Raw genomic sequence first — 22,838 nt, 5'->3', positions numbered from 1 at the left:
CAGTCCAATCCCATCTCCTGCTCACTCCCCATACCCTTTAATATCCCACCCAGTCCAATCCCATCTCCTGCTCACTCCCCATACCCTTTAATATCCCACCTGGTCTAATCCTGCTCTCCTGCTCACTCCCCATACCCTTTAATATCCCACCCAGTCCAATCCCACTCTCCTGCTCACGCCCATACCCTTTAATATCCCACCCAGTCCAATCCCACTCTCCTGCTCACGCCCATACCCTTTAATATCCCACCCAGTCCAATCCCATCTCCTGCTCACTCCCCATACCCTTTAATATCCCACCCAGTCCACTCCCGCTCTCCTGCTCACTCCCCATACCCTTTAATATCCCACCTGGTCTAATCCCGCTCTCCTGCTCACTCCCCATACCCTTTAATATCCCACCTGGTCTAATCCCGCTCTCCTGCTCACTCCCCATACCCTTTAATATCCCACCTGGTCTAATCCCGCTCTCCTGCTCACTCCCCATACCCTTTAATATCCCACCTGGTCTAATCCCGCTCTCCTGCTCACTCCCCATACCCTTTAATATCCCACCCAGTCCAATCCCACTCTCCTGCTCACTCCCCATACCCTTTAATATCCCACCCAGTCCAATCCCGCTCTCCTGCTCACTCCCCATACCCTTTAATATCCCACCCAGTCCAATCCCACTCTCCTGCTCACGCCCATACCCTTTAATATCCCACCCAGTCCACTCCCGCTCTCCTGCTCACGCCCCATACCCTTTAATATCCCACCCAGTCCACTCCCGCTCTCCTGCTCACTCCCCATACCCTTTAATATCCCACCCAGTCCACTCCCGCTCTCCTGCTCACTCCCCATACCTTTCACTATCCCACCCAGTCCACTCCCGCTCTCCTGCTCACTCCCCATACCCTTTAATATCCCACCCAGTCCACTTCCGCTCTCCTGCTCACGCCCATACCCTTTAATATCCCACCCAGTCCACTCCCGCTCTCCTGCTCACTCCCCATACCCTTTAATATCCCACCCAGTCCACTCCCGCTCTCCTGCTCACGCCCATACCCTTTAATATCCCACCCAGTCCACTCCCGCTCTCCTGCTCACTCCCCATACCCTTTAATATCCCACCCAGTCCACTCCCGCTCTCCTGCTCACGCCCATACCCTTTAATATCCCACCCAGTCCACTCCCGCTCTCCTGCTCACTCCCCATACCCTTTAATATCCCACCCAGTCCACTCCCGCTCTCCTGCTCACTCCCCATACCCTTTAATATCCCACCCAGTCCACTCCCGCTCTCCTGCTCACGCCCATACCCTTTAATATCCCACCCAGTCCACTCCCGCTCTCCTGCTCACTCCCCATACCCTTTAATATCCCACCCAGTCCACTCCCGCTCTCCTGCTCACGCCCATACCCTTTAATATCCCACCCAGTCCACTCCCGCTCTCCTGCTCACGCCCCATACCCTTTAATATCCCACCCAGTCCACTCCCGCTCTCCTGCTCACTCCCCATACCCTTTAATATCCCACCTGGTCTAATCCCGCTCTCCTGCTCACGCCCCATACCCTTTAATATCCCACCCAGTCCACTCCCGCTCTCCTGCTCACGCCCCATACCCTTTAATATCCCACCCAGTCCACTCCCGCTCTCCTGCTCACTCCCCATACCCTTTAATATCCCACCCAGTCCACTCCCGCTCTCCTGCTCACGCCCCATACCTTTCACTATCCCACCCAGTCCACTCCCGCTCTCCTGCTCACGCCCATACCCTTTAATATCCCACCCAGTCCACTCCCGCTCTCCTGCTCACTCCCCATACCTTTCACTATCCCACCCAGTCCAATCCCGCTCTCCTGCTCACTCCCCATACCTTTCACTATCCCACCCAGTCCACTCCCGCTCTCCTGCTCACGCCCATACCCTTTAATCGTCCTCTTTTTTCAAGCAACTATCCAATTCAATTTTGAAAGAATTTGTGGACTCTTGCATCAACAATGGTTTGCGAGAGAGTTCCGCATCTAACCACCCATTTGAATTTTAACTTTTTCCTAACTTTGTTCCCTCATTACCATCTTGCTGGCGCAGGCACGATGGGCCGAATGACCTCCTCCTGTGCTGTAAGGTTCTATGATTCCATGATCTCTATTAAGTCACCCCTTGACCTTCTCAGCTGTAGTGAAAAAAAGCTCTAACGTTTAAAGTCTCCTTTCATATCTGTAACCACTTATCCCTGGTGACATCCTAGTGAGTCTTCGCTTAACCTTTTTCACTCCTATAATGGAACAAATTGCTTCTGGTCTATGGAAAGAACAAGCTTGATGGGCTGAAGGCTTTTCTTGTTTACTGCTTTATATGTTAACCGTAATTGTGTTCAGTTTGGTACTTCATGGTTGATTGGATTTTGATAATTGTCTTAATCATTTTACAGCACATAAAATATACATTAACTGCATACATTAATAACATTTAGCTATGAATAAATTAATGACTATTCCAGCTACCCTGTGATTAATATCCCCTTACAGCAATAGCTCTTTAGTACTTGATCAGTTTCTTAATATCACTCCAGTATCTTCCTTTTCCATGAATTATGACAGCCCTTTGGTAATGGGTTTATTAACATATTGCCAGGGCTCCACTCAACTTCACTTTGCCAAACTCTTGGTTCCTCATGGTTTGCCCCAGGTATTGCTTTTATTCCCGTCTTTTACCTTTGCTGTATTTCTTCCCAGTGACATGAGTCTCGTTGGGTCACCCACCCCTTCAGCCACTCTGCGTGGCTTCAGTTTGATCAGCTTTTCATCACCTTTTCTTTGAGGGATTAACATGTCAATCGCCACCATGTTCATTTTGGGTGTTGACCTGCACACTACCAATCTAACCATCATGATCTCCAACTGTATGATTTACCAAAGGGTCTTACTGATAAATCCCAACATGAACACTTGTGTACAGTGTTTCCTGTAAGCCAAGCGGCCGCGCAGCACTCTAGGGGTCCCGCGCAGCTGGCTTGCCGGCTTTTCAATAGTATCGTTTATGCACAGCCTGTATAGAGCGAGTACGTAAGCTGTATACTGACTGCGCGCAGCCTTTATGTAATCTGTATATGGACTTTGTGTAACCTACATTCACAGAATACCACATGGACATGAAATACTTTTGACTGAACATAAAATGAAGGTCCTTGTGCAAAGAAATCTAGGTTAATGCTGGCCAAGAGGCTTTTGCATTGGACCTAAATATAGTTTTGTGCCAAAGACAAGGTTATTTTTTTTTTAATGAACTTTAATAGTCTGTTGGGTGTGATTGGGAATTTTACTACTTACATGATCTGCTTATTATATGCGGCAGTAATTGAGGGGGGGATAGGTGCGGCTCCAAGGTTCAGGAGCCTGGGTCCACATGGTAACTAGAATGGGCCTAGACTGTCTGTCAAGCTCACACCAACAGTTACCATAATCTCATCTGTGATGAACATAGCGCCTTCACCATACGGCACAGAAAACTGGCTTTGGTCATGAGTCGGGTTGCCAACTCTGGTTGGACGTATTCTCGGAGGTGTCATCACGTGACCTCCTGCCGTCAACTGCCCTCACGCTCACGCTATTGGCCGCCCGATACATCCATCCTCGCGGCACCCCGCCTTCCCACAGCCAATCGGAAAGCGAATAGACTCTTCGTTACCTGATTGGATGATTTTTGACAGTCAGTCAAACGGCCTTTTGTTAAACCCATGTCCAATATTTTTATAACTAATAAACAAAAGTGTTAAAAGATTTTTTTTTTTAAATATGCCACTATGATTTTCCTCCAGCAGTGTTCTGGAGGTTAGTCTTTAATTCCTGGAGACTCCAGGGCAATCCTGGAGGGTTGGCAACCCTAGTCATGAGGGGCTATGCAATCTCATTTAATCAGAACGTGGTGTCTGGTGACTCCAGCTACACCCAGCTCCTGGGGATTGGGAAGTCTGTTAGCTCAGTTGTTAAATGTCCATCCCAGTATGGCTTTAAGCCATGCAGACAAGAAAAGCCTTGGGCTCAATACCCTGGTCTGTGCTGAGTTAGCACCCCTGGGCCAAGTGGGAACAAAAAGATCAGTCAGGGTTCCTGCTACCAATCCAAGCCCAGCAGCTCCTGCATCTGTGGGCATTGGGTAAGCACTGGGTTGGGTTCAGCAATGATACTCCCACAGTCTAATAGCCTGCTAACACTCACTGAGATCTTGCGTGGAGAGCTCGCACATGGGCATGATACTGGAGAACGGCTGACAGCTGTGGAGCCATATCCTGGCACGAATCAGCCTCCCACAGAGGAAGTGACAAACAAGGAGAAGGTTATGCTTTTTTTGTTAAAGTCGAATTTTCTCCCTTTCTGTCCTAAGGGAGCTGACTATTGCTCAGGTACCTCACCCCAAATGGCCACCTTCACGTGTGGGTTACTAACTGAACAAGAATACAAATGGGAGCATTTGAGCAGGGAAGGTCCCTATACTAATCCCGCTGCCTCTTCTTTTCAAGGTCATGAGCAGTCGCTTCTTTCCTTACGATGCCATAACAATGGATGCTGTGCTGAGTCTCGATGAGGACACCGTACTCTCCACCAATGAGGTACGTTGCTTATCCCTAAACTGAGGCGTATATATATATATAATATTCTATATTCGAAATATATATGCCAAGTTTCCAATGTTGTTGATGACTTAAAAATAAGTAGTGCAAATAATGAAGAACAATACAATCCGATTCGGAGGAGAATATGGGCCAAAAAGTGGCAGATGCAGTTTAAAATTATTAAAATGTGAGCAAAGACCCAAAAAAGGGAAGCTATATTGCGTGGAACCGAAGTATAATATGCTAATCAGGAAAGACCTGTAGGGATTTAAAAAATATATTTATTCATTCACGGGATGTGGGCTTCACTGGCAATGCCAGGATTCATTGCCCATCCCTGATTGCCCTTGAGAAGGTTGTGGTGAGCTGCCACCTTGAACTGCTGCAGTCCGTGTGGTGAAGGTACTCCTACAGTGCCGTTAGAGAGGGAGTTCCAGGATTTTGACCAAGCGACGATAAAGGAACTGCGATATAAGAGCATAAGAAATAAGAGCAGGAGTAGGCCATACAGCCCTTCGAGCCTGCTCCACCATTCAATAGGATCATGGCTGATCTTCTACCTCAACTCCACTTTCCTGCCCAATCCCCATATCCCTTGATTCCCTTAGAGTCCAAAAATCTATCGATCTCTGTCTTGAATATACTCAACAACTGAGCCTCCACAGTCTTCTGGGGTAGAGAATTCCAAAGATTCACAACCCTCTGAGTGAAGAAATTTCTCTTCATCTTGGTCCTAAATGGCCGACCCCTTATTCTGAGACTGTGACCCCTGGTTCTAGACTCCTCAGCCAGGTGAAACATCCTCCCTGCATCTACCCTGTCAAGTCCTGTAAGAATTTTGTATGTTTCAATGAGATCACCTCTCATTCTTCTAAACTCTAGAGAAGATAGGCCTAGTCTACTCTACCTCTCCTCATAGGACAATCCCCCCATCCCAGGAACCAGTCTGGTGAACCTTCGTTGCATTCCCTCTATGGCAAGTATATCCTTCCTTAGCATCTACCTTGTCAAGCCCTCTCAGAATCTTAAATGTTTCAATGAGATCAGCTCTCATTCTACTAAACTCCAGTGAGTATAGGTCCAATCTACTCAATCTCTCCTCATAGGTCAACCCTCTCATCCCAGGAATCAATTTAGTGAACCATTGTTGCACCTCCTCTAAGGCAAGGATATCCTTTCTTAGGTACAAAAACCAAAACTGCGCACAGAACTCCAGGTGTGGTGTCACCAAAGCCCTGTACAATTGCAGCAAGACTTCCTTACTCCTGTACTCCAACCCCCTTGCAATAAAGGCCAACATACCATTCGTCTTCCTAATTGCGTGCTGTACCTGCATGTTAACTTTCTTTGTTTCATGTACAAGGATATCCAAATCCCTCTGAACACGAACATTTAATAGTTTCACCATTCAAAAAATCATCTGTTTTTCTATTCTTCCTACCAAAGTGAATAATCTCACATTTCCCCACATTATACTCCATCTGCCACCTTACTGCCCACTCACTTAGTCTATCTATTACCCTTTGCAGACTCTTTGGGCTGCATTTTCATTGAGGAGGTGGGTAGGAGGCGGGACTACTACTTTCGGGGTTGTAGTCCCGCCTCCGTCGAGTCTAGCCAACCCATGCGATTTTGACTTGATTGACCTTGTTGAGCCCACCCAGCGGGCTCAGCAGGCCAATTAAGGGCCACCCGGCAACAGGTGACGTCACAGATTGATATTTCATCTGTCAAGACCTTTTGACAGAAGAAATATCAGCGATTCACATCTGTTTGAAGCTGTCAAACACTGACAATCTATACTCCAGGTTAATTCCTTCCTCTCAGGGTGATTTAGAGATCTCCCCGGAACAGAAAGCTGAATGCTGGAACTTTTGACAGCTCACGGCCATTCTGCTTTCTGTGCCGGTGAGATGAGGGACTCCTGAGACCTGAAGGAAGGAAGGCTGTAAAGGTAAGTATATGTAGGTAAAACTTCTTTAAACACTTTAAACACACCAAACACACTTACCTCTGCACTCATGCACCCATCACTCACCTGAACACCGGACATCTCGATCCCTCTAAGCCCTTCATCCTGACGGCCTGCCTCGCTAACTTGGCGTGGTTTGGAGCCGTCGGGAATCCCACATTTCACCAATGAAAATAGGGAATAGGCTAAAAACTACCTGTTAACAGGCAGTTAATTGGCACTAATCCCCTTCCCGCCTCGGGGAGGCGGGTCCCAATGCAAGTCGGGTACCCGCCTCCTTTGAAACTGGCATGGAGGCGGGTTGGGGACGGGATGTGTTCGTGCCCCCCCGATTTCGGGATTTTAACCCTTCACACGCCTCCAATCCCGACTCCATGGCCCAATGAAAATCCAGCCCTTTGTGTCCTCCTCGCAGCTTACTTTCCCACCTAGCTTTGTATCATCAGAAAACTTGGATACATTACATTTGGTCCCTTCAACTAAGTCATTAATATAGATAGTAAATAGTTGAGGCCCCAGTCTGATCCTTGTGGCACCCCACTAGTTACAGCCTGCCAACCGGAAAATAACCCGTTTATTCTTACTCTCTGTTCTCTGTCCATTAACCAATCCTCTATTCATGCTAATATATCACACCCAACCCCATGAGCCCTTATCTTGTGTAACAACCTTTCATGTGGCACCTTATCTAATGCCTTGTGAAAATCCAAATATACTACATCCACTGGTTCCCCTTTATCTGCCCTGCTAGTACTTCTTTAAAAAACTCTAATAGATTTGTCAAACACAATTTCCTTTTCATAAAACCATGTTGACTCTGCCTAATCATATCATGGTTTTCTAAGGGCCCTGATACCACGTCCTTAATAATGGATTCCAGCATTTTCCCAACGACTGATGTCAGACTAACTGGCCTATAGTTCCCTGTTTTCTCTCTCCCTCGTTTCTTGAATAGTGGTGTTACATTTGCCAGCTTCCAATCCACTGGGACCGTTCCAAAACCTAGGGAAGTTTGGAAGATCACAACCAATGCATCCACTGTCTCTGCAGCCACCTCTTTTAGAACCCGAGGATGTAGGCCGTCAGGTCCAGGGGATTTGTCGGATTTTAGTCCTATTCATTCCTCCAGTACTTTTTCTTTACTAATATTAATTACTTTAAATTCCTTGGATATATTTCCAAGTCAGGATGGTGTGTGACTTGGAGGGGAACTTGGAGGTGGTGGTGTTCCCATGCGCCTGCTGCCCTTGTCCTTCTAGGTGGTGGAGGTCGTAGGCTTGGGAGGTGCTGCTGAAGAAGCCTTGGCAAGTTGCTGCAGTGCATCTTGGATAATGGATAAGTCTATCATTCTATCAGCCCAAAGTTTGGCTACAGTATAAAGGGACAAATAAGATATTAGGTTGCATTAGCAAAGGAATAGAGTACTAATCAAAAGAGGTTGTATTGTTGCATATAGCGTGTTGGTCAGACCACACTTCTGTGTCGCTCTAGTCAAGTAACTGCAAGAAGGATTTCACTGCCCTTGAAAGGAGACAGAGGCAAGCTGCAAAGATGATGTCAGGAATTCAAATCATGAGGAAAGGTTAAGGATTTGTAAGTTGGACTTGCTTTCTTTTGAAAAGAAACTTTGAGATGACCTAATTGAAGTTTTCGTATTTATGAAATCAGTTGACAAAGCTGTACAAAGCAAATTGTTAACTATGGTCAAGCGTTAAAATACCAGGGGATACAAATTTTAAAATGAGGAAGTAGGGCACAAGAAGGGACGGCAGACAGAAGTTTTGCACTTAAAGGCTAATAGAATTATGGAATGATATTGGGGAAAGACATTGACATGAGCAGTATTACATAGAATATACAGCACAGAAACAGGCCATTCAGCCCAACCAGTCCAAGCTGGGGTTTATGCTCCACTCGGACCTGTAACTGGGTTCTCAATACCGTTTGGTGCATTTCCAAAGAGAGAAGGGGTTGAGAAATACGTTGAGAAAACAGGAATAGAGTTTGATCTATTACAAGGAGCAGGGCTTTAAGTGTAATCAGCTTTTCCTTATGTTCTTATGAAGAGAAGAACTTTTCCTTCCTTTCCTTCTTACTTTCTGTCTCTCATTCTTTCTGTCTTTCTTTTTTCTTTCTGTCTTGCACTTTCTTTTTCTTTTTACTGTCTCTTTCTCTCACTTCCCTTCTGTCTTGTTCTTTTTCTTTTTTTTTGCTCTTTTTCTCTCTTTCTGTCTCTCTTTATTTCTGACTTTCTCATTTTCATTTTCCTGTCTTTCTTTCTCTCTTTCCTTCCTTCTGTCACTTTCTTTCTGTCCTTTTCTGTCTCTATTTCTGTCTCTCTATTTCTGCCTCTCTCTCTCTCACTCCTAGCATGCATGTTAGTAAGGTCCAATGACTTAATGAGCTGCTATATTTTGAACCAATTCCTTTTCTACAGTTACCTCTAACAATGATTCCATATCCTCCTACATTCTCACTTCCACCATCATTTGTAAAAAAAATGCAAAATATTGAATTTAATATCTTTCACACCTTCACCCTCAACAACAAGACTCCCCTCGTCACCACTAAGCAGTCCTACCCGCTCTCTAACTATTCTTTTACTTTCTGTATGCTTGTAAAAGCCCTTGCTGTCAAACATACCTCCAGCTCAGTTCCTAGAGCGGGGGTATTCAAACTGGGAGCCATGGGCCGACTCCAGCCCTGGCAATTAACCACACAAAGCCCTGTCTACCTGTGCTTACATTTCTGACTCATTTGTCCTAAATCTGTTAGCATCCACAGCTTGAGATATGCAAATTACTGGGACCATGGAATTAAGCTTGATATGTGGCCGCCAAGGCTCCATGGTGCTCACTTAAGTGTCCCACAAAAATGAAAAACCTGGGCACTCTTGTCCTAAAGGGTGCAGCCCAAAACTGACCATAAATGTGCACTAAATTGGCAGTCACACTCATCTTCTCGGGCTGGGGAGGGAGGCAAGAACTGAATGTACAGATTCACACCACCCCATGGTGAAAAACGTTGTGGCGTTCCTGAGAGTGATCCTTGAGCGAGCCACTCTTTGGGAATATGGTCCTTGTGACAAAACATTAGTAACACTGCATTAGAATAACTGGAGAGGCTGGGAAGTTCAGCATTCCAATTGAATGCTCCCCCTCCAGCGAAGAACAGCCATTATTACCCATTATTCGGTTGTTTTTCATAAGTGTCAGTGCTTGCCCCAAGACAGAAATGATTGAGTGGTTGGCCAATCAGATAAGCGAAAGAGATAAAGTAGCACCCTGGCACTGCAGGACTGAGTAGGAGATGTGCTTTTACATGCCTCATTCAACAGTGGATGAGATGGTCAGCCCTATTAATATTAATCTACTCCATATCAAAGCACAATGCCATCAGCGTTTGTCATCTCTGAGTTGTGCAGTGAATCAAAAGGAAACAAACTGCCCGTCCAAAAAAGGTTAAGGTGTGCGGCACTGGAGGATAGCTTCTGTTTTCCTTCTGTGTAAAAAAGAAAAAAGAAAGAATTGCATTTATATCGTGCTTTTCACCACCTCCCGATGCCCCAGAGCGTTTTGGAATAGCCTGTATTATGTGCCCAAGTCGCTGGAGTGGGACTTGAACCCATGACCTTGATGATAGAAAGCCATAGCTGCCAGGGATTTAGAATTTAACTGCCAGAAGACCATGTTATGGCCAACATTGGTGGGATAGAAATTCACAGTAGCCTGGTAGCCCCCAAAGGAAGAACTTGCATTTATATAGCACCTTTTACCACTTCAGGACATCCCAAAGCGCTTTACAGCCAATGAAGTACTTTTGAAGTGTAGTCACTGCTGTAATATAGGAAATGTGACTGTGGTAAACCACTTTTATCGTTCACTATCGTTACACTATGGTTATCACTGTTTATATCGTTACACTATGGTTATCACTGTTTACACTGTTGTGTCACTACACAAGGTCACCTCTTGTCACGCTGTTATACCTGGGCTGACCACAGCTGACTCCGCCCATGGCTCCGCCTGCTTGCCCAGGTATAAAGGTGGTCGACTGGCTGGTATTCCTCCTTGTTGGACCCGATCGCCCACGAGGGTGGGCTCTGTTATTTAGCCAATAAAAACCTATAGTTACTATCTTAACTCGCCGCTTTTCATTGGATGAATTGATAGGTATATCAATTTTATTGGCTAAATTTTGAAATGAGTGGATCGGAGCAGCAAAACGACCAGCCAAACGGCCAGCTACAACAGCCACAGCAGCCGGCCTGGCTGCGAGCCCTCCGACCGCCGTACCTGGATCTAAACCCACAGGCAGCGAACTCAGCCCTCGACTTCAAACACTGGCTGAGCTGTTTCGAATCCTACCTGGGAGAATCCGGCGTGCCTCCGGGATCCAAACTAAGAGTTCTGACCGCCCAAGTGAGCCCTAAAGTATTTGCATTCATCCAGGACCTTACTACATACGAGGACGCCCTCAACCTGCTGAAAGAGCAGTACCGGAGCCCGGTAAACTCTATGTATGCCAGACATCTCCTAAGATCCCGCTCGCAACAGCCAGGAGAGTCTGTAGATGAATTTTTACGGGCGCTACAAACACTCGGCAGGGACTGTAACTTTAAAGCTGTAACGGCTGCAGAAAATACTGAAGGGAATATCCGCGATGCCTTCGTGAAAGGCCTTCAGTCCGACTACTCACGGCAAAGACTGTTCGAATCAAAGGACCTCGACCTGAGTACAACTGCAGCCCTCGCCCGCTCTCTGGAAGTGGCCCATCGGGACCTCGAGGCGTACTCCAGGTACTGTGCTGCGCGACCCTGGGACTCCGGCCCGACCCCGGCCGCAATACCCCTCGCACCGCCGCCTCTGGGACCTACCTCAGCGTCGGCGTCCCAGAACCGATCGGGACTGCCACCCCCGGTACCGGCTGCGACATCGGAGCCCCGCGATCGGGCCAGGCGAAACACCCGAGGACGCGCTGCCCTGCAAGAAACGCGACTTGCTCCGATTGCCACAAGAAAGGCCACTTCGCGAAGGCCTGCAGGGGGAGAGCCACAGACGCCAGCAGTGCCTCATGCGAGTTGTGGGGGCGGCCATCTTTCATCAAGGCCACAGATGCCAGTATCCCCTCGTGTGAGTCGTGGGGGCGGCCATCTTTGATCAAGGCCACCGACGCCAGCAATGCCTCATGTGAATTGTGGGGGCGGCCATCTTCTCCGCCATTTTATTCAACATCGTGGGCGCCGCCATTTTGCCCACCACACTCGACCGCCACCTTGTCTCCAGACCCGACCACCGCCTCACCCGCAGACTACAGCAGCTCGCTCAGCCATACACTAGCCTCCGTCACACTGGACCAAGCTCGCCCGCATCACCTGTCCAAGTCCATGATGGACATCAAAGTAAACGGCCACGCCACGACCTGCCTGTTCGACAGCGGAAGCACGGAGAGTTTCATCCATCCAGACACGGTGAGCCACTACTCCCTCACTGTCCGGCCAACGCGCAACCGGATCTCGATGGCGTCGAGGTCCCATTCTACAGACATCAGCGGCTACTGTGCTGTGACCCTGTCGGTTAGGGGCACGGAGTATAAAAATTTTAAACTCCTCGTCCTGCCCCAGCTCTGCGCTGCCGTCCTACTAGGGCTGGACTTCCAATCCCACCTTCAAAGTGTCACTTTGGCATACGGTGGACCCCTCCCTCCACTCACAGTCGACAACCAGCAGCCTTTAAACCGCCCACCGCGTACCACCTGCGGCCTATCCACCCTCAAGGTCCCGCCCCCCCTCCCTGTTCGCTAACCTCACCCGCGACTGTAAACCCGTCGCCACCAAGAGCAGGCGGTACAGCGCCGGGGACAGAGCTTTTATTAGCTCTGAGGTGCAGCATCTCCTGAAGGAGGGCATCATCGAGAGGAGCAACAGCCCCTGGCGTGCCCAGGTCGTAGTCATTAAGACCGGCAATAAAAACCGCCTGGTCATCGACTACAGCCAAACCATAAACCGGTACACCCAGCTGGACGCATACCCCCTTCCCCGCATATCTGATATGGCCAATCAGATTGCACAGTACCGGGTATTCTCCACCATCGACCTTAAGTCAGCCTATCACCAACTCCCTATCCGCCCAGAGGACCGCCAGTATACCGCCTTCGAGGCGAATGGCCGCCTCTACCACTTCCTTAGGGTTCCCTTCGGCGTCACCAACGGGGTTTCGGTCTTCCAAAGGGAGATGGACCGGATGGTTGACCAGAACGGGCTGCAGGCCACGTTCCTTTATCTAGATAACGTCACCATCTGCGGCCGCGACCGGCAGGACCACGATGTTAATCTGGAGAAATTCCTCCGTACGGCCGAACGGCTGAACCTCACTTACAATAAGGAGAAATGCGTGTTTAACACCTCGCATCTCGCCATCCTCGGCTGCGTAGTAGAGAACGGAGTCATCGGCCCCGACCCCGAAAGAATGCGCCCCCTCATGGAGCTTCCCCGCCCCCACTGTCCAAAGGCGCTGAAGAGAACCCTGGGGCTCTTCGCCTACTATGCCCAATGGGTGCCGAATTATGCGGACAAAGCCAGACCCCTCATGAAGTCAACCTCCTTCCCCCTGACGGCAGAAGCGTGCGCAGCCTTCTCCCTCATAAAGGGAGACATTGCTAAGGCCACAATGCACGCGGTGGATGAGTCCATCCCTTTCCAAGTGGAGAGCGATGCATCCGACTTCGCCCTAGCAGCAACCCTTAACCAGGCGGGGAGACCTGTGGCCTTCTTCTCAAGGACCCTCCAGGGCCCTGAGATCCGACACTCTTCGTTCGAGAAGGAGGCCCAGGCGATCGTGGAGGCAGTAAGACGCTGGAGGCATTACCTGGCAGGCAAACGATTTACCCTCCTCACCGACCAGCGTTCGGTCGCTTTTATGTTTAATAACAAGCTGAGGGGCAAAATCAAGAACGACAAGATCTTGAGGTGGAGAATCGAGCTCTCCACCTATGATTATGATATCTTGTACCGGCCGGGTAAACTGAACGAACCCCCAGATGCTCTATCACGAAGTACATGCGCCAACGCGCAAATTGATAGACTGCAGACCCTCCACAACGACCTCTGCCACCCCGGGGTCACCAGACTTTACCACTTCATTAAGGCCCGCAACCTGCCCTACTCCATCGAGGAGGTCAGGACCATGACCAGGAACTGCCAAACCTGTGCCGAATGCAAACCTCATTTCTTTAGGCCGGACAGAGCAAGCCTGATCAAGGCCACCCGCCCCTTCGAGCGCTTGAGCATCGATTTTAAGGGGCCCCTCCCGTCCTCTGACCGTAATGTGTACTTCCTCAACATCATTGATGAGTACTCCCGTTTCCCCTTTGCCTTCCCCTGCCCAGACATGACCAGTACCACGGTCATCTAATGCCTGAACGACCTCTTCGCCTTGTTCGGGTTCCCGAACTATATACATAGCGACCGGGGCTCATCCTTCATGAGCGAGGAACTTCGCCAGTTCCTACTAGCGAGAGGCATTGCTGCAAGCAGGACCACCAGCTACAACCCCCGAGGGAACGGCCAGGTGGAAAGAGAGAACGCGACTGTCTGGAAGGCCGTTCTCTTAGCCTTAAAGTCTAAGGGCCTGCCAACCTCTCGCTGGCAGGAAGTCCTCCCGGCAGCGCTGCATTCCATCCGGTCACTGCTTTGCACGGCCATTAACGCCACCCCCCATGAACGAATGTTTGTTTTCCCCAGGAAGTCGACTACGGGAACCTCGCTACCAACATGGCTGACTTCTCCGGGGCCCGTCTTGCTGCGAAAGCACGTGAGGGCCCATAAAACGGACCCCCTGGTCGAGAGGGTGGACCTCCTGCACGCCAACCCCCAGTACGCCTATGTGGCATACCCAGACGGGCGGGAGGACACAGTCTCCTTACGAGACCTTGCACCCTCGGGCACCCCTGAGACACCACCGTTACCGCCCCCCCCCCCCCCCCAAATCCAGCCCAGGTAGACGGCATGCCGGAACCCCACGAGTCTTCGCCGACCACGCAGACACCAGCATTAACATCGGATACTGCATCACCGCCGCCGCTGCTGCGCCGATCAGAAAGACTTACGAGGCCTCCGGACAGACTGACATACCCGAACTGGTAGTACACTTCACCCCGCCGGACTCAAATCTAAACAAGGGGTGAATGTGGTAAACCACTTTTATTGTTCACTATCGTTACACTATGGTTATCACTGTTTATATCGTTACACTATGGTTATCACTGTTTACACTGTTGTGTCACTACACAAGGTCAGCTCTTGTCACGCTGTTATACCTGGGCTGACCACAGCTGACTCCGCCCATGGCTCCGCCTGCTTGCCCAGGTATAAAGGTGGTCGACTGGCTGGTATTCCTCCTTGTTGGACCCGATCGCCCACGAGGGTGGGCTCTGTTATTTAGCCAATAAAAACCTATAGTTACTATCTTAACTCGTCGTTTTTCATTGGATGAATTGATAGGTATATCAGTGACCAGCCAATTTGTGCACAGCAAGGTCCCACAAACAGCAATGAGATAATAACCAGAAAATCTTTTTTTTTTAGTGATGTAGGTTAAGGGGTAAATATTGGTCAGGACAGGTGGGAGATTATCCCTGCTCTTCTTCGAAATAGTACCATGGGATCTTTTACATCCACCTGAGAGGGCAGATGGGTTGTTTGTTTAATGTCTCATCCTAAAGACGTCACCTCCAACAGTGCAGCACTCCCCCAATACTGCTCTCAAGTTATGCAATGTCTAGGAGAGAGTTTCTTGGGTCTCTGTCCAGCCATACTGGATTGCCTGAGCAAATATTGGAAAGTCGGGCAGGTTGATGCGCACGGCTGATTAACACAACACTCCACTAGGCTTTTGCTTCAGGAGTTTGCCTTTGCAACTTGGTCAATCAAATTGAAATATCTGTGTTTTGTTTAATGCGAATTTCAGTACGATGAACTGAATCAATTGGGAATAGAATTCCACTTTGAGTGACCCAGGCTCTGTTGAACTGGGGTGACAAAGGTCAAACCAATTTTCAGATATTCTTCAAACTGTAGGTGATTTTCACAGTCCGCACGCAGAAACCTGTTCAAACATGTCATGGGTTTTACAACCAGGGGAAACCATAGGAGCAAATGACTGGTGAGGGTAACCTTTGCGAGACACCACACCATTGCTGGGGTCTCAATTGCAGCCACTGTATATCAGAATAGAATAGCTGAGCTGCCCACGATTTTTCAACATGCGCTGGATGCACTCCATTCACTTGCCTGGATGAGTGCAGCTCCAACAACACTCAAGAAGCTCATCACCATCCAGGACAAAGCAGCCCACTTGATTGGCACCCCATCTACCACCTTAAACATTCACTCCCTCCACCACCGGTGTACCATGGCTGCAGTGTGTACCATCTACAAGATGCACTGCAGCAACTCGCCAAGGCTTCTTCGGCAGCACCTCCCAAACCCGCAACCTCTTCCACCTAGAAGGACAAGGGCAGCAGGCGCATGGGAACACCACCACCTCCAAGTTCTCCTCCAAGTCAGACACCATCCTGACTTTGAACTATATCGCCGATCCTTTGTCATCGCTGGGTCAAAATCTTGGAACTCCCTCCCCAACAGCACTGTGGGAGTACCATCACCACACGGACTGCAGCGGTTCAAGATGGCGGCTCACCACCATATTCTCAAGGGCAATTAGGGACGGGCAATAAATGCTGGACTTGCCAGCGACGCCCACATCTCATAAACAAATTTTTTTTAATTCAGAGGCACAGGGTCTATAAAGATTTACATCATGGTATTTTGACTTGGGCTACTGAACTTTTTGGTAGGTAGTCCAATTTGATAAATCCAGGCAAGTGAATGGAGTGCATCCAGCGCATGTTGAAAAATACTCAACGGACATCAGATGTTCTGTTCAACAGCCACCCTGAGCTGGATTCCATGATTATTGGTAAACTTCCGGAACCGCGTCCAACTCGCCATTCTGCCCATATTCTGACTCACACCAAGTCCCGTTCACCCATCACTCCTGTGCTCGCTGACCCACATTGGCTCCCGCTCCGGCAATGGCTCGATTTAAAAATTCTCATCCTTGTTTTCAAATCCCTCCATGGCCTCAACCCCCTCCCTATCTCTGTAACCTCCTCCAGAGATCTCTGCGCTCCTCCAGTTCTGGCCTCTCGCGGATCGCCAATTTTCATCGCTCCACCATTGGAGGCTGTGCCTTCAGCTGCCCAGGCCCGAAGCTTGGTATTTCCTTCCCCCAACCTCTTCGCCTCTCCACCACTCTCTCCTGCTTTAAGACGCTCCTTAAAGCATACCTCTTTGACCAAGCTTTTAGTCACCTGATCCTAATATCTCCTTATGTGGCTCGGTGTGAAATTTTGTTTGATGGTCCCTCCTGTGAAGCGCCTTGGGATGTTTTACTACCTTAAAGACGCTGTATCAATAAAAGTTGTTGTTAGTAATGTTGAGCGTTAATGGACGATTCGACCATAGCTCTGTACGTTCCCTTAGCTTTGTTTCTACTCAATGACCAACCTATCTTCCTTCCTACTGTCAGTGAAGAAATTGAATTGGGTGACTCCAACTTGGGTCTTGGCTTTGTAGGTAAAGATACTGGCCAGTGTGGTACTGAACTGTGCAAACCAGGGAGATCCCAGGCTCCGTCACCAGTCTGCATTGTGTTAGCAGATCTCAACTGGGGCAGGAGTAAGGGCAGTGCCAATGGCCACAGCACACCTGGATGTGGGATGGGAAATGTCAGCTAGGGTTCCCGCTCCTGAGCGTTAGCCAGTAGCTTGTACTGGAATGTGTATGTGCGTGCGTGATAGGCTCAACTGTGATGCCTCCTCGATAAAACAATTAGGGATAAAAAAACCTTTTGTGAATAATAGACCTTTGGATGAGCCACTAGCACCTGTGGAACTGTACAGTACAGGGGCGAAGGTCAGAGGGGAAAAAAAGCATTGCTAGTTTATTGAGATCCCTAAAGCTACATGAAAGCTTCAAAGGCACAACTTGATGAGCCGTGGCCTTTGTTCCCTCTCCAGATTGACTTTGCGTTCATCGTGTGGTGCAGCTTCCCTGATCGGATCGTGGGTTACCCAGCTCGCAGTCATTTTTGGGACGGCAGCAAAGGATTATGGGGATACACGTCAAAATGGACCAACGAGTATTCCATGGTTTTAACAGGAGCAGCATTTTACCACAGGTAAACACAACACAACATAACACAACCCGACGGAAAAGGATTTTAGGCTCTGGGACAAGACATCTTTCCACCCCTCCCCCACTCAGCCCCTCTAGCGCATGTTGGCTCTCTCTGAATCAGGAAGTCACTAAAATTATTTTGCACGTTTCCAGTCAATTCAAATTGGGGTTGAGTATTTGGGTTTATTCAGCTTTCATCTCTGGAGTAAGACTGCCCAGTGTTTGGGCTGTCCAGAAATGTTCTAATGAATGTAAACCAGACACAGAAGGTCTCTTTTCTACTTCTAATACAAGTCTACCTTTCCCCCTTTGCTTTTATGGTTACACAAGCTGTAATTATTGTTAGAATGGCTTGTGATGCAATTTCATCAGCAGAATATTCGATCCCACCCCCTGCCTCTACCATAGCAACCGAAGCCGGCCACAACCTTCTGACTCGGAGGCTAAAGTGCTACTGAGACACAGCCTTGCCACGATCATCTAACTTCGCACAGATCCGGATTCAAACGCGGGACCCCTTACTGTTTTGTATGACTCGATACCACACAGTGACTGGTGCATTTCCAACTTGGGCATCAGGGGCGCTGCATCGAAACTGCCAACTTTGATCGCTGTCTACGTTTCCTGAGCTTGTTTTTTTGTGCTTTCACAGATATTACCATCACCTGTTCACACATTACCTGCCAGCGAGTCTACACACACTCATAGACCAGACAGCCAACTGCGAAGACATCCTGATGAATTTCCTGGTGTCAGCAGTCACTAAACTCCCCTCAATCAAAGTCACTCAGAAGAAACAGTATAAAGAGACGCTGATGCAGCAGGTGTGTCAAGTTATTTTACCCCATACGTGGGCGCTGGGAATGGTGGAGACACAAAGGGGCTACATAGTGGGCACCCCTTTCATAAGATATTTACTCCATGGGTGTTCCTAGAACATAGCTTAAAAATGGGATCAGAAGGGTTTTATTGAGGAGAAGATGTTTCAACTGGGAGATGGGTCAGTAACCAGCTGGACTATTGTGTCTAAATCTGGGCACCACACTTCAGGAAACTTGTCAAGACCTTGGAGAAGGTGCAGAGCAGATTTACTAGAATGGTAGCAGGGATGAGGGACATCAGTTATGTGGAGAGACTGGAGAAGCTGGGATTGTTCTCCTTAGAGCAGAGAAGGTTAAGGGGAGATTTAATAGAGGTGTTAAAAATCATAAATGGTTTTGATAAAGTAAATAAGGAGAAACTGTTTCCACTGGCAGAAGGATCAGTAACCAGAGGGCACAGATTTAAGGTAAATGGCAAAAGAATCAGAGGTGAGATGAGAATTCTTTTTACGCGGTGACTTGTCATGATCTGGAATGCACTGCCTGAAAGGGCGGTGGAAGCAGATTCAATAGTAGCTTTCAAAAGGGAATTGGATAAATACTTGAAGGAGAGAAAACTGCAGGGCTGTGGGGAGAGAGCAGGGGAGTGGGACTAATTGTAGAGCTCTTTCAAAGAGCCGGCACAGGCACCATGGGCCGAATGGCTTCATTCTGTGTTGTAATAGTCTATGATACTGCATTGTCCAATGGATTAGTGAATAAATGCACTGCCCAATAAAGTGAACTGTACAGACTGGATTCCAGGTTCAGCTCCTGGTCTGCTCTGAGTTAGCTGATCTAAGGCAGGACAATAGTATGGGTGTTATGATTTTGTTTTATTATTCTTCGGGATGTGGGCATCACTGGCATGCCGGCATTTATTGCCCATCCCTAATTGCCCTTGAGAAGGTGGTGGTGAGCCGCCTTTTTGAACCGCTGCAGTCCGTGTGGTGAAGGTACTCCCACAGTGCTGTTAGGGAGGGAGTTCCAGGATTTTGACGCAGTGACGATGAAGGAACGGCGATATATTTCCAAGTCAGGATGGTGTGTGACTTGGAGAGAAACTTGGAGGTGGTGGTCTTCCCATGCACCTGCTGCCCTTGTCCTTCTAGATGGTGGAGGTTGCAGGTTTGGGAGATGCTGCTGAAGAAGCCTTGGCGAGTTGGCTTTAGATGACCTGGGTTAGGAAGGAAAAAATCAGTTCCTGCTCCCACTGAAAAGTGCAGATGTTGGATGAGAATAGAACTCGAATGGCCCCATAGTCAAGTAAACTGCGGACACTTTAGGACAAATTCCACGATCCAAGCTCCCAGTGGAGAGGTCTCTTGCAGTGGAGCTGGAGGCCTGGGTCATGGGGGGGACGTGGGGCTGGAGGCCTGGGGCGTGGGGCTGGGGGCCTGGGTCATGGGGGGGGGAGAGGTGGGCTGGAGGTCTGAGGCCTGGGGCCTGGGTCATGGGGGGGAGGTGGGCTGGAGGCCTGGGGCTGGGGGCCTGGGTCATGGAGGGAGGTGGGGCTGAAGGCCTGGGGCGTGGAGCTGGAGGCCTGGGTCATGGGGGGGACGTGGGGCTGGAGGCCTGGGGCTGGGGGCCTGGGTCATGTGGGGGGGGAGGTGGGCTGGAGACCTGGGGCTGAAGGCCTGGGGCTGGGGGCCTGGGTCATGGGGGGGACGTGGGGCTGGAGACCTGGGGCGTGGGGCTGGGTCATGTGGGGGGGAGGTGGGCTGGAGGCCTGGGGCTGAAGGCCTGGGTCATGGGGGGGATGTGGGGCTGGAGGCCTGGGGCTGGGGGCGTGGGGCTGGGTCATGGGGGGGACGTGGGGCTGCGGGCCTGGGGCTGGTGGCCTGGGTCATGGGGGGGGGAGGTGCGCTGGAGACCTGGGGCGAGGGGCTGGAGACCTGGAGCTGCTATGTTGCAGCCTTATCTCTGACCTGTGATTCCTTCAAGCGTGCCTTCCCCATTGGAAGTGCGGAGCGAGCCCTTCAGCAACTAGGCTAGCGCAGGAGTAAAGGATGAGGTAATGGAGGGCTACCGGGGCTCAAAAAGTCAGCGGAGTAGAAGAGAGAGGGACATATAGACAGGAGAAGGCCATTCAGCCCCTTGAGCCTGTCCTGCCATTCAATGAGATCATGGCTGTTCTGTATCCGAACTCCATCCATCTCCCATTAATACCCTTGTCTAGCAACAATCTCAGATTTTAAATTATTAATTGAGCTAGCATCTACTGCTTTTTTGGGAGTGAGTTCCACACTTTGCGTGAGGAAGTGTTTCTTGACTTCTCTCCTGAATGGCCTGGCTCTGATTTTAAGGTTATGCTCGCTTGTCCTAGACTCCCCGTCACCAATGGAAACGGTTTCTCTCGATCTACCCGATCAATTCCTTTCAAAATCCTAAAAACCTCAATCAGATCACCCCTTAATCTTCTATATTCCAGGGAATACAAGCCTAGTTTATGTAATCTCTCCTCATAATTGGAAGAAGGATAAAAAATGTGTCCGTTAAAGGCACCCTTGGGTGTAGCCATATTATGTTGTCTCCTGATTACCAACATGAAACTTGGGCTCAGTGACACTGTGAAGGGGGGCGGGGGGGGGGGCGCGAGAATGCTGGGCTGGGGCCAAATGACTAGACAGGATGTCATTACAAAGAACGCATCATTAGAAATAGATTCCAGCAATTAACATTGGTTCCATGGTTCCATCGCTGAATAATTATAGCATCACGGTAATATTCCAGTGATAAGTCTACCAGCTGCCTGTTTTGCCGTGATCAATAATCACTAGTGATTAATGAGGTGTAATCCTGATAACATGAATTGGACCAGGAATGTTCTGCGGGCGTCAGCAGTTCTGTATGCTACTTGTGAAAAATTATCAATTTGTAATATTTATGTCTCGTTCAATTTAATTATGCGTGCTGCATGCAGTTCTTAATTAAAGCACTTTAAATAATATATGATCCTTTTACATTCAGTTGTTAGCAGTGCTCCCATTAGTGTATCATTTCAAGTAATTGATTTTAACGTTGTCCTTTGCTCCAGCAGCCAGTTTATATTTTTAAAAACCCACACACGTTAAAGTTAAGCTCCCTCGATGATTAGGTTGATAGAAGCAGTGAGAAACTTTGTTACCTCTTGACTTGACGATTCCAATCCTCCGCTGGCCGGCCTCTCACCTTCCACATTCCGTGAACTTGAGCTCATCCAAAACTCTGCTGCCCGTGTCCTGACTTGTACCAAGTCCCGTTCACCCGTCATCCCTGTGCTCCCTGACCAACATTGGCTCCCGGTCCGGCAATGCCTCGTATTTAAAACTCTCATCCCTCCATGACACGTTACACACGTTCCCACAGAATTAATCCAAGGACTTTTCCAGATGTGATCCTGGCATTGGGGTTGATTTTACGAATATCTGCATCTCCCTCCCTTTCACACTTATCAGGGGTATGGTGGTGTAGTGGTTATGCTACTGGACCAGTAATCCGGAGCATGCGAGTTCAAATCCCACCGTAGTTTGAGAATTAGAATTCAATTTAGAAACAAAGTCGGGATATAAAAAATTGTCATAAAAACCCAACTAATTCACTAATGTCCTTTAGGGAAGGGAAACCTGCCGTCCTTACCCAGTCTGGCCTATAAGTAACTCCAGTCCCACACCAACGTGGTTGGCTCTTAACTGCCCTCCGATCTAACAGTTGTATCAAACCGCTACAAAGAATATCTAACAGCGTTGTGGGAGCACCTTCACTACTAAAATGACAACAACTTGCATTTATATAGCGCCTTAAACGTAGTAAAAATGTCCGAAGGTGCTTCACAGGGGCGATTATCAAATAAAATTTGACACCGAGCCACATAGGGAGATATTAGGAGAGATGACCAAAAGTTTGGTCAAAGAGGTGGGTTTTAAGGAGCGACTTAAAGTAGGAGAGAGAGGTAGAGAGGTGAAGCGGTTTAGGGAGGGAATTCCAGAGCTTAGGGCCTAGGCAGCTGAAGGCACAGTCGCCAATGATGGAACGATGAAAATCAGGGATGCACAAGAGGCCAGAATTGGGGGGGGCGCAGAGATCTCGGTGGGCTGTAGGGCTGGAGGAGGTTACAGAGATGGGGAGTGGTGAGCACGGACTGCCGTGGTTTAGCAAGAAAGCCCAACACCTTCTCAGGGCAACTAGGA

The 22,838-nt window shown here is 48.9% G+C and overlaps 1 protein-coding gene across 2 annotated transcripts in view; it reads left to right on the top strand.

Annotated features, from left to right (window-relative positions):
• LOC147103308 (exostosin-1-like) overlaps positions 1-22,838 on the top strand; it is a 359,244-nt gene that overhangs the window by 262,085 nt on the left and 74,321 nt on the right. For both annotated transcript variants that reach the window (XM_085962780.1, XM_085962779.1), the window contains exons 8-10: positions 4,506-4,595; positions 17,650-17,810; positions 18,462-18,633. In XM_085962780.1, the coding sequence (XP_085818906.1) occupies positions 4,506-4,595; positions 17,650-17,810; positions 18,462-18,633 (423 nt within the window). The remainder of the gene's footprint in view (positions 1-4,505; positions 4,596-17,649; positions 17,811-18,461; positions 18,634-22,838) is intronic.

Source organism: Somniosus microcephalus, chromosome 20 (assembly GCF_052327205.1).
Source record: "Somniosus microcephalus isolate GS21.2 chromosome 20, FLI_Smic_1.0, whole genome shotgun sequence".
In the NCBI taxonomy this organism is placed as follows: domain Eukaryota; kingdom Metazoa; phylum Chordata; class Chondrichthyes; order Squaliformes; family Somniosidae; genus Somniosus; species Somniosus microcephalus.
The sequence above is the reverse complement of the archived record's forward strand: the minus strand, read 5'-3'. Positions and strand labels throughout refer to the sequence as shown.